This window comes from Geotrypetes seraphini, chromosome 13, assembly GCF_902459505.1.
Source record: "Geotrypetes seraphini chromosome 13, aGeoSer1.1, whole genome shotgun sequence".
Classification (NCBI taxonomy): Eukaryota; Metazoa; Chordata; class Amphibia; order Gymnophiona; family Dermophiidae; genus Geotrypetes; species Geotrypetes seraphini.
Window position 1 is genome coordinate 46,401,977 of NC_047096.1, and position 15,706 is coordinate 46,417,682.

General features: G+C 49.3%; 1 protein-coding gene across 2 annotated transcripts in view; it reads right to left on the reverse strand.

Annotated features, from left to right (window-relative positions):
- The window catches only part of ST14 (suppression of tumorigenicity 14), a 176,011-nt gene that overhangs the window by 117,345 nt on the left and 42,960 nt on the right, over positions 1–15,706 (reverse strand). For both annotated transcript variants that reach the window (XM_033919388.1, XM_033919387.1), the window contains exons 2-3: positions 15,540–15,699; positions 12,478–12,605 (exon numbers count right to left, since the gene is read on the reverse strand). In XM_033919388.1, coding sequence (XP_033775279.1) covers positions 12,478–12,605; positions 15,540–15,699 — 288 coding nt within the window. The remainder of the gene's footprint in view (positions 1–12,477; positions 12,606–15,539; positions 15,700–15,706) is intronic.

Consider the following 15,706-nt stretch of genomic DNA (forward strand, 5'->3'; position numbering starts at 1 on the left):
GATTGCCCATTTCCAGAGGCGCATGGCTTCCCGACAGAGGGATCAAGACCCTGTCCCCCCTTGTTTGTTTACGTAGTACATTGCTACCTGGTTGTCGGTTCGGATGAGGACCACCCGGTCGTGAAGCAGATGTTGAAAAGCTACAGCTGCGAGATAGATGGCCCGGAGTTCTAGCACGTTGATGTGACAGCAGCGGTCTTCTGCTGACCACATCCCCTGAGTGCGGAGGCCGTCCAGGTGGGCTCCCCAAGCGTACTCCGACGAGTCCGTGGTGAGTACCTTGCTGTGAGGAGGGGCGAGGAAGAGCAAACCTTTGGAAAGATTTGAAGAGTCGGCCCACCAGCGGAGCGATCGTTGCAAGGAAGGAGTCACTGTCACGGGACGATCGATCGGGTCCTGGTCTTGACGCCATTGAGAGGCCAGGGTCCATTGAGGGATTCTCAGATGGAGACGGGCGAAGGGTGTGACATGGACGGTGGAGGCCATGTGGCCCAGGAGAGTCATCATCTGTCGAGCTGGTACCGAGGTCAGCAGTGAGATCCTTCGGCTCAGACTTACTAACGCCTCTAGACGCGGAGGGGGGAGGAAGGAACGGAGGTGAACCATGTCCAGCGTGGCCCCGATGAATTGTAGGGACTGCGAGGGGCGTAGTTGGGATTTTGGGAAGTTTATTATCTACCTACAGAGTCTGGGGTTCGAGATAGTCTGTTGGGTCGCTGAGATAACCCCTTCCCTGGACGGGGCTTTGATCAGCCAGTCGTCCAGGTAGGGGAATACCTGAAGACCTTGGGAGCATAAGGTAGCTGCGACCACCACGAGGCACTTGGTGAAGACCCGAGGTGACGATGCTAGGCCGAAGGGGAGGACTCGGTATTGCAGGTGCAGGTCTCCCACCTGAAAACGCAAGAACTTGCGGTGAGCGGGGTGCACTGGAACATGTGTGTACGCCTCCTTCAGATTGAGGGAGTAGAGCCCGTCGCCCTCGTCGATCAGGGGGTAGAGGGTCGGTAGGGAAAGCATCCGAAATTTTTCCCCATACCAGAAATTTGTTGAGGCGTCTCAAGTCTAGTATTGGGCGAAGGTCTCCCGTTTTTTTTTCGGTACCAGGAAGTAACGGGAGTAGAAGCCCTTCCCCCGTTGGCCGGGGGGAACCTCCTCCACTGCTCTCAGGTGAAGCAGATCTCGAGCTTCGGAGAGGAGTAGGGGTAGCTGCGTCCGGTTGGGAGAGCAATTCCTTGGGGGGTTGTCTGGAGGAATGGCCCGAAAGTTGAGAGAGTATCCTGATGAGATCACGCCAAGGACCCATGCGTCTGATGTGACTTGTTCCCAGCGAGGGTAAAAGACTTTGAGGTGACCCCCAATGGGAAGGAGGCCTGGGACTATGGCGGAGGGGGCCCGCCCCCTTCCGCGTATCCCGTCAAAAGGACGGAGATGGTTTGGTAGTCGCAGGCGGTTGGGACTTGGGCAGAGCCCGATGGTGGGCTTGCGGATGCCTGGGTGGAAGCCGCGAGAAGGCAGGAGTGGATTTTTGTGGGTAGCGGCGCGGAGGGGCCCTGAACGGCCTGGACGCGGGCGGTTTAGGTTTTTGCCGCACGAGGGAGGCAAACGAGTGTTCGTGTTCGGAGAGGCGTTTTGTAGCCGCCTCGATAGTGTCATCGAACAGTTCTTTACCCACGCAGGGGAGGTTAGCCAACCGGTCCTGTAAGTTGGGATCCATGTCGACCAGGCGCAGCCAAGCTAGGCGGCGCATGGTGATAGCAAAGGCTGCCTCTCTGGAGGAGAGTTCGAAGCCATCGTAGGCCGCGTGGAATAGATGGAGGCGTAGGTTGGAGAGGGACTCTGAAAGCAGGCTAAACGCTCCTTGGCGGGAGGCCGGTAAGTCAGTCTCAAAGGCTCTCAGTAGTCCAATGAGGTGTTTGAGGTAGGATGTGAAGGTGAAAGTGTAGCTTTGCACCCTAGAGGCCATCATCGCATTTTGATATAGTCTCCTGCCGAACTTGTCTAGGGTTCGGCCTTCTCGGCCTGGGAGGACCGCCGCCGAGACCCTGGAGGGGTGAGCCTTTTTCAAGGAGGATTCTACTAACAGCGATTGGTGGGAGAGCTGCGGTTGTTCAAATCCCGGGAAGGGTACTGTACGGTACTTAGCCTCCATTTTGGAGGGTATTGCTGTGACCATATAGGGGGTCTCCAGGTTCCTGAAGAAAGCCTGTTGGAGTACCGGGTTAGGCGGTAAGCGCAGGGACTCTCTGGGCAGTGATGGCATATCCAGCTCCGCTAGGTACTCCTTAGAGTATCTGGAGTCGGACTGGAGGTCCAAGTCCAAAGCGTGGCCCATGTCCTGGACAAAGCGAGAGAAGGATGGGCGGGATGTTCCCGAGGCCCCGTGCGGGGTCGGTGAACGAGACCTCCGTCGGGTGGAGAAGGATGGGGAGGCTTCCCTCGAGTATTGAGGCTCCTGCTCCGATCCACGCTCCGAGACCGGGGAAGCACTGTGAAAGTGTTCCGGGATCGTGGATCTCAGATGTCTCGAGGAGCCCCTCGGAGACGATGCCGGGGTACCAATCGATGTCGAATCGGTGACCTCGACCCGGACTCCCTCGGTGAGAGCCTGAAACCTCGGATCGGAGCCCCGGGCCGAGGGGGAGTTCGGAGGATGCGTGGGTTGGAGAGTGATAGCTCCGCCACCCTCAGCGGTCCCGTACGAGGTATAGGTGAACGGCCTCGTAGAGTGGGGGAACCCCGGGCCTTCTTGGAGGTACGGCGGTTCGAGGTTTCTGTCGTTTTGGCACGACGTTTTGCCCCGCGGCGGTCTGTGGAGGGAGAGCGCCTCGGGTGTCTCGGCGAGGAGTCCGAAGAGGATGGGATGCGGCGAAGCTTGCACGCTTTTCCCCGAGGTGGCTCGACGCGAGGCTCAGGCTGGTCTGGCACATGCTGGGTCGAGGTCGAGGCAGGTTGTAGATGGACCATTGCAGTGGACAGCTCCGATGAGATCATCGCTCGGAGTAGGTCCTGGAAAACGGGCACGGACAGCATCGAGGGCATGTCCACTGCCTCGGTGCGCTCCACCGGGGGCGACCTCGTATCAGAGTATTCCCGTGTGATGGAGGCACGGCCCGAAGGCTTGGAGGGCTTTGCCGGGGCTTCCGCCATGCGTCGCCGGTGTCCCCGAGGCTGGCTTCTTCACTGTTATGGGACCTGAAGAGGGAAGAGGGGACTTACCCAGAGCCGAGGCTTTCTGTTGTCCCGAGGACTTCGGATTCGAGTCTCGAGGCGATGCCGAGGTATTCGGGGCCGACCTCGAGGCCGAGGTAGAGGGTTGCTCGGCGGCGAAGAGATCCACCATGCGGGCTTTTCTTCGGCGGAGAGCCCGGTTCTGGAAAGTAGCACACTGGGGGCAGGAGTCGGTTGGATGAGCGGCCCCCAGGCAGAAGATGCACCGGCGATGCGGGTCTGTGATGGAAAGAAGCCGCTCGCACCGGGTGCACTTTTTAAAGCCGGTCAAAGGCCGGGACATAGAATCGAAACTGGCCGCGGCTTGAGTAGCCACACGGCCACGGGGACCCGGAAGCCTCCGGGTCGGTCAAAAACGAAGCAGGAACAAGTTGAAACAAGAAAAAATTCGCGCACAGCGACTTAATCGAGAAAAATAAGAAAAAATCGCGGTGCTAGAAGGCAGTTGGGGCAGAGCCTGGAAAAACACGACTTCTAGGCTCAGCGGAAAATTTTGAACTGGAGACCACGAGGGGATGCGCCCCCTAGTGGAGCAGGAAGGCACGCATGCGTAGAGCAGCAGAGCAAACTTAAATCTTCAATCAAGTTTGCTTGAAAATGCTTCCGCATCGGGGCTCCGTAGATGACGTCACCCACATGTGAGAATATCATGCCTGCTTGTCCTGGGATAACCAAAGCTTTTATTTTTAAATATCTTTATTGGATTTAAAGCAATACAGAAGTCATCCCGTATTATCCCCATAAAAATTACAGCAAATTTTAACAAGTTAAGAAACCAAAACAATAATTATACAACAGGAAATAAATAATAATTACCCAAAAGGGCCAAAACGTTCTGAAAGTGCAGAACCCAACAACGCTTGATAGCAGCTACCTCGTCATATTTACGTATAAGGCAAACCCCTGTTCACCATGCATGAAAAGACAAAAAGCAATGTTACTTACCGTAACAGTTGTTATCCAGGGACAGCAGGCAGCTATTCTCACTAGTGGGTGATGTCATCAGACAGAGCCCCGGTACGGACGTCTCACAAGCACGTGTTGCTTGTAGAAACTTAAAGTTTCTAGATGCCCGCACCGCGCATGCGCCGGTGCCTTCCTGCCCGGAGATCCGGGCGTGTCTCCTCAGTTCAGGTAGCTAGCCTGAGAAGCCAACCCAGGGGAGGTGGGTGGGACGTGAGAATAGCTGCCTGCTGTCCCTGGATAACAACTGTTACGGTAAGTAACATTGCTTTATCCCAGGACAAGCAGGCAGGTATTCTCACTAGTGGGTGACCTCCAAGCTAACCTCAGTGGGATGGAGGGGGAGTTGGCGACTTAAGAGAATAAATTTTTCAATACTGTTTGGCCAAACTGTCCATCCCGTCTGGAGAGAGTATCCAGACAATAATGTGAGGTGAATGTGTGAACCGAGGACCAGGTGGCAGCCTTACAAATTTCCTCGATTGGTGTTGATCTGAGGAATGCTACTGAGGCTGCCATTGCTCTGACCTTATGGGCTGTGACCTTACAAGGAAGTGATAATCCAGCCTGGGCATAGCAGAAAGAGATACAAGCCGCCATCCAATTAGAGATGGTGCGCTTCGATACGGGTCTTCCCAACTTGTTAGGATCGAAGGAGACAAAAAGTTGAGGAGTGGTTCTGTGTGGCTTGGTGCGATCCAGGTAGAAAGCCAAGGCACGTTTATAATCTAGAGTGTGAAGGGCCGATTCTCCGTGGTGAGAATGGGGCTTAGGGAAGAATACTGGAAGTACAATGGATTGGTTGAGATGGAATTCGGAGACCACCTTAGGCAGGAATTTCGGGTGAGTGCGTAGGACCACCTTGTCATGATGGAATACTGTGAATGGTGGATCCGCCATCAATGCCTGGAGTTCGCTGACTCTGCGAGCGGACGTAAGGGCTACAAGAAAAAGCACTTTCCAGGTGAGGTACTTAAGAGGGGCCCTGTTGAGTGGTTCAAACGGGGGCTTCATGAGATGGGAAAGGACTACATTGAGGTCCCAAACCACTGGGGGTGGTTTGAGAGGAGGGTTAACATGGAAGAGTCCTTTCATAAATCTGGCGACCACCGGATGGGCCGAGAGGGGTTTCCCTTGTAGGGGCTGGTGGAACGCCGCAATAGCGCTCAGGTGGACTCGTATGGATGTGGACTTGAGCCCAGATTGAGATAGGTGTAGGAGATAGTCCAGCACGGAGGATAAGGAAGCTCGCTGAGGTTCCTTTGACTTAGAAACACACCATGAGGAGAATCTGGTCCATTTCTGGGAGTAGCATTGTCGAGTGGCGGGCTTCCTGGAAGCTTCCAAGACCTCCCTCACTTCTTGTGAGAATTGGTGAGGGGTTGCGTTGAGAGGAACCAAGCTGTCAGGTGGAGAGACTGCAGGTTGGGATGAAGTAGTGATCCTTGATGTTGAGTAAGCAGTGAAGGAAACACTGGAAGTGGTACTGGTTCCCTGCTGCTGAGTTGGAGTAGGAGGGAGAACCAAGGTTGTCTGGGCCACCGAGGAGCTATTAGAATCATGGTGGCCCGTTCGAGTTTCAGCTTGACCAGAGTCTTCTGGATCAGCGGGAATGGTGGGAACGCATATAGAAATCGTTTCCCCCAGTTCAGTAGAAAAGCATCTGCCTCGAGGCGATGAGGAGTGTAGATCCTGGAGCAAAACTGAGGCAGTTTGGAGTTGTGGGGAGCCGCAAAGAGGTCTATCTGAGGCGTCCCCCATTGCGTGAAGATTTGGTGAAGGGGGCTGGAATGGAGAGTCCATTCGTGCGGTTGTAGCAGACGGCTTAGTTTGTCTGCTAAGACGTTGTTCTCCCCCTGGATGTATACTGCTCTGAGTAGGGCGTTGTGGCGCACCGCCCAGTCCCAGACTCGTAGAGCTTCCTGGCAAAGGAGGGCCGAGCCCGTGCCTCCTTGCTTGTTGATATAATACATGGCGGCCTGATTGTCTGTGCGAATGAGGATTACCATGTCGTGAAGTAGATGTTGGAAAGCTTGGAGCGCATTGAAGATGGCTCTGAGTTCCAGTAGATTGATTTGGTGTAGTCTTTCCGCACTAGTCCAGAATCCTTGGGTGCGGAGACCATCCAGGTGGGCCCCCCATGCATAATTCGACGAATCGGTTGTGAGAACTTTCTGATGGGGGGGAGAGTGCATCAGCAAACCTCTGGATAGATTCGAAGAGGTCATCCACCAAAGTAGAGACTGCCGAAGAGCAGGTGTGACTGAGATGTGTTTGGATAGTGGATCGGAGGTCTGATTCCACTGTGATGCCAGGGTCCACTGGGGGATCCTGAGGTGGAGTCTGGCAAAGGGTGTCACGTGTACTGTGGAGGCCATATGGCCCAGGAGCACCATCAGTTGTCTCGCCGGTAGAGTTTGGCGAGTAGACACCGCCTGGCAGAGATGAAGAAGGGACTCCCATGCGTTGCAGGGGCAGGAATGCTCGGAGTCGGGTGGTGTCCAGGACCGCTCCGATGAAGGGGAGGGACTGGGAGGGTTGTAGATGAGACTTGGAAAAGTTGATCTCGAAGCCCAAATTTTGGAGGAAGTAGGTTGTAGCCAAGGCCGCCGAAGTGACCTCTGGGGCTGACGGGGCCTTGATGAGCCAGTCGTCGAGGTATGGGAACACCTGTAGACTCCTGTCCCGGAGTGCTGCGGCCACTACCACCAGGCACTTTGTGAAGACTCTGGGGGACGAAGATAGGCCGAATGGTAGCACTCGGTACTGTAGGTGCAGATTTCCCACCCGAAATCTGAGGAACTTTCGGGAGGCCGGGTGAATGGGGATGTGAGTGTAGGCCTCCTTGAGATCCAGGGAGCATAACCAGTCGTTCTGCTCGAGGAGGGGGTATAGAGAAGCCAAAGTCAGCATGCGAAACTTCTCTTTGACCAGAAACTTGTTGAGGGCCCGAAGGTCTAAAATGGGTCGCAGGTCGCCCGTTTTCTTCGGGACGAGGAAGTACCGGGAGTAAAACCCTCGGTTCAATTGGTCTAACGGGACCGGCTCGAAAGCCCGAAGCTGAAGTAAGGTTTGGACTTCCTGAAGAAGAAGGGCGGTCTGCGTCGAGCTTGAAGGATACTCTCTTGGAGGATGGTCCGGGGGGACCCGGTGGAATTGAAGAGAGTATCCTTCTCTTATGATGGTGAGGACCCATAGGTCCGTGGTTATGGCCTCCCATCGATGGTAAAAAAGATGGAGGCGGCCCCCTATGGGAGAGGCCGAGGTTATGCTCCCGGGAGGGGCGTCAAAAGGGCTGGGGAGCCTTAGGTGCAGCCGGTGGCTGAGGTTTTTGCTGAGACTTCTGGGGAGGTTGTCTCTTCGCAGGCTGTCTCGCAGCAGGCGTTTGTCTGGGCATGTAACGCCGCTGGTAAATCAGGGGTGGCCTGGAAGGTCGAGACTGTTGAGGTTTGGGTTTGGGCCGCAGGATGGATTGAAAAGATTTTTCATGATCCGACAGCTTCTTGGTAACAGTTTCGATAGACTCATCGAACAGGTCAGCTCCAGCACATGGTACGTTGGCGAGTCTGTCCTGGAGGTTGGGGTCCATATCGATTGTACGGAGCCATGCCAGGCGACGCATAGCTACCGCGCTTGCGGCGGCGCATGCCGAGAGTTCGAATGCATCGAAGGAGGATTGCATCAGCTGGAGGCGTAATTGGGAGAGGGAGGCTACCACTTCCTCGAACTCGAATCGAGCTTGGTTGTCTATGAACGGAGTGAACTTGCGGAGCACCGGCAAGAAGAACTCCAGATAGGAAGAGAAAAAGAAATTGTAGTTTAGCACCCGTGACGCCATCATGGAGTTTTGGTAGAATTTTCTACCAAATTTGTCCATCGTTCTCCCCTCTCGGCCCGGCGGTACAGAGGCGTAGACCTGGGAGGGATGAGAGCGTTTAAGAGAGGACTCGACCAGTAGGGATTGGTGGGAGAGTTGAGGGCCCTCAAACCCTTTATGGTGCACGATGCGGTATCGAGCATCGAGTTTGCTGGGGATCGCCGGTATGGAATACGGTGTTTCGAAGCACTGCATGAAGGTCTGGTCCAGTAATTTGTGCAAGGGGAGCTGAAGCGACTCCGTTGGAGGGTTAGGTAAATGCATGGTGTCCAGATACTCTTTGGAGTATCGGGAGCCCGTGTCAAGGGTCACATCCAGATCATCCGCCATTTGTCGGAGGAATGATGAGAAGGACAATTGTTCCACCAGCGTCGGTCTGTGGGACGGGCTGGAGGAGGAGGAGGCCTCCAGGTCCATGGACATCGGGGAGTGGCAAGGAGAATCGGGCACCGATGTCTCCTCATAATCCGGGCCCTCCGGAGGGGACACCTCTGATGAGGAGTATCCCCTACGTTGCAGTTTTTTCTGCGGTGACACCTCCGAATGGCGTGAGGAGTGCCAGGATGAGTGTCTCGATCGGTGCCCGTCTCGGTGGCGAGACGGGGATCGGGATCGTCTGTGCATCGCATGGTCTCCCGAGGCCCCCAAGTGGATAGGGCTGGAAGCGGTGGATCGCAACTGGGTTTGCGATGCGGGTTCTTGCGATGCTACCCAAGTCTGGTATGGAGTACGGAAGAACTCTTCCTGACTATGCCCAGGGCTTCGAGTATCGATCGGAGGTCTGGTCCCATGTTGGCGCGGAGGCGTAATGGGTTCTAATGGCGGCATATCGGTAAGCGAGGCTTGCCGCGTGGGCATCGCCGCCCTCCCCCGTTCGTCCTCGTCGGTTGTCGAGGTCGAACGGTGTGGGGGAGGGGGAGGGGGCGGATCGCCCCTTTGGACCGGCACCGGGAGGTCACCCTGTATGGCAGCGATGAGCCCGGGTCCGATGGTCTGCATGAGCTCAACGAATTGAGCTTCCAGCACGGACCGTAGCGAAGCCGATAGGGAGGGATCCGCACCGAAAGGGGGTCCTCCTGCACGGACATCGCGCTCCTTCGAGGCCGAGTGCTTCTGCTTAGTAGCTTTTGGCACTTTGATGACCACTGGTGGCACTGTGGAAGGAAGAGGTACCTGAACCGAGGAGACCGGGGCAGGCACCGACGTCGAGCTCGTGGATGGTGTCGGGTTGAGCGATGCCGGTTTCACCACACTCGATGCAGGAGGGGTCGATACCGGTTTCGCCCGAACCGGGGAGGTATCAGATGAAGTGGAGGCTGAGGGATCCTTAGCTGCGTCCATCTTGAACATCGATTCCCACAATAGGCAACGCCGCTTGAATGAGCGTGCCGTAAGGGTAGAGCAAGGCCTGCACGATTTCGGGATGTGGTCAGGGCCCAAACACTGCAAACAGCGCCAGTGAGGGTCCGTGAGTGAAATCGCGCGTTGGCACTTGCTGCACTTTTTAAACCCGGTGATTGGCCGGGACATAGGCCGGAAAATCTCCGCAGCGAGGTCGAAGCCAGTGGGCCTGAGCCACGTGGCCGGCCCATTCGACCCGCCGGAGGAAATAATCTTTTTTTTTTTTTTAACTGAAAAAGAAAAGTACTGTTAACTGTAATTAAAAGAAAGCGAAAACGCGGACAAGGAAGGCAAATTTAACTGAATTCAGCTAGCGCATGATGAAGTTGAACTTCTCAGCTCCGCGGAAAAGAAAGAACTGAGGAGACACGCCCGGATCTCCGGGCAGGAAGGCACCGGCGCATGCGCGGTGCGGGCATCTAGAAACTTTAAGTTTCTACAAGCAACACGTGCTTGTGAGACGTCCGTACCGGGGCTCTGTCTGATGACATCACCCACTAGTGAGAATACCTGCCTGCTTGTCCTGGGATAACAGCACTATCCTTCCATTCTGACAGAATATGTTGTATCGCCAGACATAAGAACATCAAATAACTTAGCCTTACTCTTTTTGCAGTAAAATGAAGAAGAGAAGCTTACCACAAACCAACGATTTTATAGGTCAGCTCAGTATGAAATGAAAAACCATTTTGAATTTTGTACCAAACCATATTCCAGAATACCTTCACATTAGCACACCCAAACAATATATGATTGAAAATATCTACATCTAATTTACAAATCCAACATAAAATAGAACAGTGTGCAGATAATTTAGAAACCTTATAAAGGGGTCCAAAAAGCCTGATAAACAACATAGAAAAGCAACTGAACAAGAGAATCCGTTAAAGTAGGCCTACAAACCTTTACCCAAAATACTTTCCATGTTTCGGCATCAATTTCCCCCTCAAAGTCATGCCCCCAAGAGAGATGGCATAGATGAAATTTGAGAGCTAACCTCAAAGCTAAGTAGCTAAATAATCATGGTCAAATTTATGATAATGAAATGAAATGAATTAAACTGAAATTAAATGAAAAATTAAGTTGAAGTGAAAGAAAACATAAATGAAGTTTGAGTGAAATTTACAATGAATTCTTGAAACTAAGATCTGATTTTAAAGACTTATGTTCTAGCTACATTCTGAAGGTCCATACAAAAAGTTTCTAAAAAAATTTGTATATACATTTAAAGAAGTATCCTCTTATCTGTATATGTGGTGCCGTGAAGTTTCATAGTAGTTTCATAGCTTCATAGTAGAATTGATATGATAAGATTTCTGGAACTAGTTAGTGCTAAATTTATGTGGTTAAGTTGTTAAGCACTAATATTTTGGCATCATTTTTGATGCCCAATCTTCTGCAACACAACACTCTTAAATTTGACTTTGGGATAAACTGACGGAGGCCTTCTTTGACTGACCTATAAGACCCAACATAAATCACCCATCCCCCATCCATTCCACATAACTTGTCCTGCTCAAACAATGGCTCAGCTGTAACCACCGAAAGCAATAAACTACTAGAGAAATCTTCAAAAGTCCTAAAGCTGCTACCTTAAAACAACTGACTAACATATCAAATCCCCTTAACCTGCCACTCTGGCCAACTAATCACTTTTTCCTGAATCTTAATGTTATGTCAGTTCACTTTACAATCTGAAATTCCCCAAAATTTCTTAATCTTCACAAACAAGGTTGACAAAGATTGCACACTCAAATAGAACAACAAATCAGCAGATAACTTACACTGAACTGTCCCACAGCAAATCCCCAAAATGCCCTCATTCTGCCGGATTGCAATAGCCAAAGGTTCCAAAGCCAAATTAAACAAGGGGGAGAGTGGACATCCCCATTTCGTACTCCAAAACAATGAAAAGGCATCCAACAAAACCCCATTCAACAACACACGAGCACTATGTGAACGATATCACAAACCCACCATCACACTAAATTGCATACCTAGCCCAAACCACTCCAGAACTCAAAACATATATGACCACTCTATCCTATCAAAAGCCTTTTCAACATCTAAAGATATTTAATAAAATTTGGAGCCCATTGACTAAATTTGTAAAAACATAATAATGTATTTTCATCATATCTCTTCTTTTCTTTGGTTTATTTATCTTTACACATCCAGAGGGGTGGGGGGGTTGGAGGGAGGGGAATAAATATTGATAGTGATATTTGGGTAACTTTATTCTTTATTTGTTTTGTATATTAGGATATATTATGATATTATTGAATGATATTTATGTTACCTATATAGATAATAGTGGAATATGTGGAATATCTTTTGTTCTTTCATTTGTATGACACTGTTTTTGATTAAAAACCAATAAAGAATTTAAAAAAATAAAGATAACACAAAACCAAACTTTAAAAAAACTTGAAGCTGTCCTTGGGCCTGCTTCCTGCAGGGCATATACAGCTGCAAGGGAGCAAAGGAGCCCAGAGCTTATGTTTGAATTATGTAAAGAAATAATTTTTTTGTTTTCATTCTTTTGTGAAAAGTAAGTCTTGAATTTTATAATTTACTTAGTTCAGTCTCTTTTGATGTTTCTTACAGTAGCATAATTCAGAATAAAAATTACCCTTACTATCATGCAGGGCTGTAGCCACCAATGGAGACTGGCCCTCCTACTCAGCAGCTCAAGTAAGATCTAGAGGCAATGACAACATCCGCATAGACAATTGCCCAGCCATGTTAAGCTCAGGCCTTACATATACACTGGTGCCCTGAAAATTTTCTTCCAGATTTACTCTTGCAACACAAGGTACAAATAAAAATAAATACACACTGGAGAAAACAGGTTCAACTACCAAATAATCATTCTAAGAACAACAGAGTACACAAACACCAGCGGTACCAGACAAAATCACGAGGACATCTACAAGGAAGGGGCCAAGTCTCTGCTTTTCCAGCAGTTCTTTAAATCCCCTGCCCTAGAGCTCCTTCATACCCACCTGGCTTTTAACTTTTTCTGCAAGGATGGTGAACTCTGGTGAACTGGAGTTTTCATAGGCATCAATGAAGTTGACATTGGTGATTCTGAGGAAGCCTGTGTAGATCTTCTGGACTGCCACAGCCCGGTCTAGGAAATTACATTTTAAAAGCAATAAAAAAAGTTAAGTAAGCATCCACTAGGAGCAAGGCACCAAGCTCATCTCACAGCATAGTTCATAGTTTATTAAAATGTGATTAAACGCTTCTCCTGGAATTCAAAGCGTTGTACAATAAAAATTTCAAATATGAGTAGGGAACAAACAACAAATAGTAAACATAAATCTAACAAGACATACTTGGTTGGGGTGGCGACATGAGAACAATAGGAAAAAAGGGGAGAACTATAATTTGTTGAAAAAGAGAACATAAAATGAAGAAACAAGCGAAGATAATATAAGGGGTTGTAAAATCTGTGATTTATTCATTTTTGGAAGGGGGAAGGGATTTTGGATATAGCTCATTCCTTTTTAAACTGTAGTTCATGGCAAGTTACATTCAATATGTAATATGTAATTGTCTGTTCCCAAAGGCCTACGATTTAAGTTTGTACCCGAGGGAATAGATGGTTTAAGCCTTAAGGAACTTGTCCAAGATCACGAGGAGCTGCAGAAATTGAACTGGGCTTCCCTGGTTCTCAGCCTGCTGTAGTGACCAGTAGGTTATTCCTCCAGTTATATTCAGCCTAGTGGTGTAGACACAGATGGGCCCGGGTGGGCCAGAGCCTACCTTTTAAGGATTCATGCCCACCCACCCACCCAAATCTGTGGCACTCTTACTGTGGCTAGTGGGAATACCTAAACTCTACCAGATAAGATCTCCTCCCACTCAGGCAGCCAGAGCTCTTCCAAATGTAACCAGCAGCACTTGCCTTGAGCTACCAGCCCCTCTGCACATGCTCAGTTTTTGCATATGCAAAAGGATTGAGCATATACAATCTGCCAGCGGAGGCATCAGCTCAAGACAAGTGCTGCCAGTTGCCGAAGAGTGCTGGCTGCCCAAGGAGGATGAAATCTTCAGCTGGCAGGGTTTGGGGATCCCCATCAGCTCAAGTACATAATTTTTTGGGTTGGCAGTCAGGCAGAAGGGGTGGCGAGTTGAGCCTGGAGGAACAAATTCTGTGCCCATCCATCTTGGTTATAATATAACATTTTATTTATAAACCACATAACCGTAAGTTCAATGTGGTGAACAAGATTAAAAATAACATAACCTAAGGATGATTTAAAATGAGTTCTCTAAATATTTTGAAAAATAGATGAGTTCTCAATTGAGTTCTAAAGTGCTTGTAAGAGCAAGCACTACGCAACAGTGGCCTAAATTCCCTCTTATGGATTTTTTTGTATTGTAATCTGCTTTGATTGGATTATATTGGAATGGGCTGAACAACAATCAATGCTTTAATAGCAACATTTCCAAATGATTGTAGGCTCTCTGTGATGGGTTGATAGTAAACTGATATAAAGAGGTGGATGGGCAAAGAGCTGGCAGTCAGGCTTAGTTGGTACTAGTGGGCTCACAAAGGAGGTTGTGTCAACAGTTTGGTCTGACTGGCAAAATTGTGGTGATAATGAGAGTACAGTAAAACCTTGGTTTGCGAGCATAATTCATTCCATAAGCATGCTTGTAATCCAAAGCACTCGTATATCAAAGCAAATTTCCCCATAAAAAATAATGGAAACTCAGACGATTCATTCCACAACCCAAAAACTTTAATACAAAATACAATATGTACACATATTGCAACACTTTGCTCATTTAGGACGGTCACTACACTCTTGCAGTGTCAAGAGAGAGAAGAACATCGGTTCAGTTGTGATGTGGGGAAATGATCGAAACATTCAAAATACTGAAGGGAATAGACTCAGCAGATAAAGACAAATTGTTCACCCTCTCCAAAGGAAGTTTTTCTTCACCCAGAGAGTGGTAGAAAACTGGAACGCTCTTCTGGAGTCCGTCATAGGGCAAAACACCCTCCAGGGACTCAAGACAAAGTTGGACAAGTTCCTGCTAAACTGGAACATATGCAGGTGAGGCTGGACTCATTTAGAGCACTGGTCTTTGACCTGGGGGCCACAGCATGAGCGGACTGCTGGGCATGATGGACCACTGGTCTGACCCAGCAGCGGCAATTCTTATGTTCTTATGACATTGCTTGTATATCAAGTTAAAATTTAATAAAATGTTTTGCTTGTTTTGCAAAACACTTGCAAACCAAGTTACTTGCAATCCACATGTTGACCTATGCTTGATGCCATAAGTTCTCAACTCCTTAACAACTGATTTTATTCAATCCAACAAACAAAACATATGTATCCCAATTAAAATTATATTAATAGCTATCATTTTCTTCATAGTCTTCTTTCTTTTTTCACTTTTATATATTACTATTTCTTTGCTAATCACAGACTCGCTTAGTGTTTGTACCAGATGAGTGCACATGGTATCAGGATGGGAGCTAAACTTAAGAGTAATGCAGTTTACTTGTACATTACTCTTTATTATAGTACAATGAACAGGGGAATCTTACAACTAGCAAAAGAAGTATTCTAGTTATTCTTTTAGTGGGGGAGGGGAAAGAAGATGAGAGTAGGGATGACATGTATTACTGACCTTTTACTGCTTAAGTAGGGAATGACATGGGGACAAATTTTTCCCAGTCCCCGCCCCATTCCTATAAGCTCTACCTTAACCGCACAAGCCTCGAACACTTGTGATTTTAAAGTGTTTCAGGCTTGTGCAGATGAGGACGGAGCTTGCAGGAATGGGGCAAGGACAGGAAAAGAACTTGCCTGGATGGGAAAATGAGTTCCCGCGAGGACAGGGAAAAATTTGTCCCCATGTCATTCTCTCCTGCTTAGCTTCCATTCCCAAGCATTGTGATATTAGTAGTCTGGGCTCTACTTAATAAAGGGAAAGAAGGAGGGGGCTTATCCCAGCAGAAGTTACAGTAAAGAATTGCTCATAATGTCTTAATTCAGGCTCTCTACAATCTATAATCATATCCATTCAATGCCATACTCACAGCCAAAGTGCCAAAACAGTAAACCAATCGCGAGTGATGCAAGAAAGGCGCAGGTCACTACTACCAGAATCACAACCGACCTCTTCGGACCTCTCTTTTCCACCTTCTTGCTGTTCATGGTGGGTAGAAACTCCACCCCTTCTTCAAACCCATTCATTTTCTGTTTA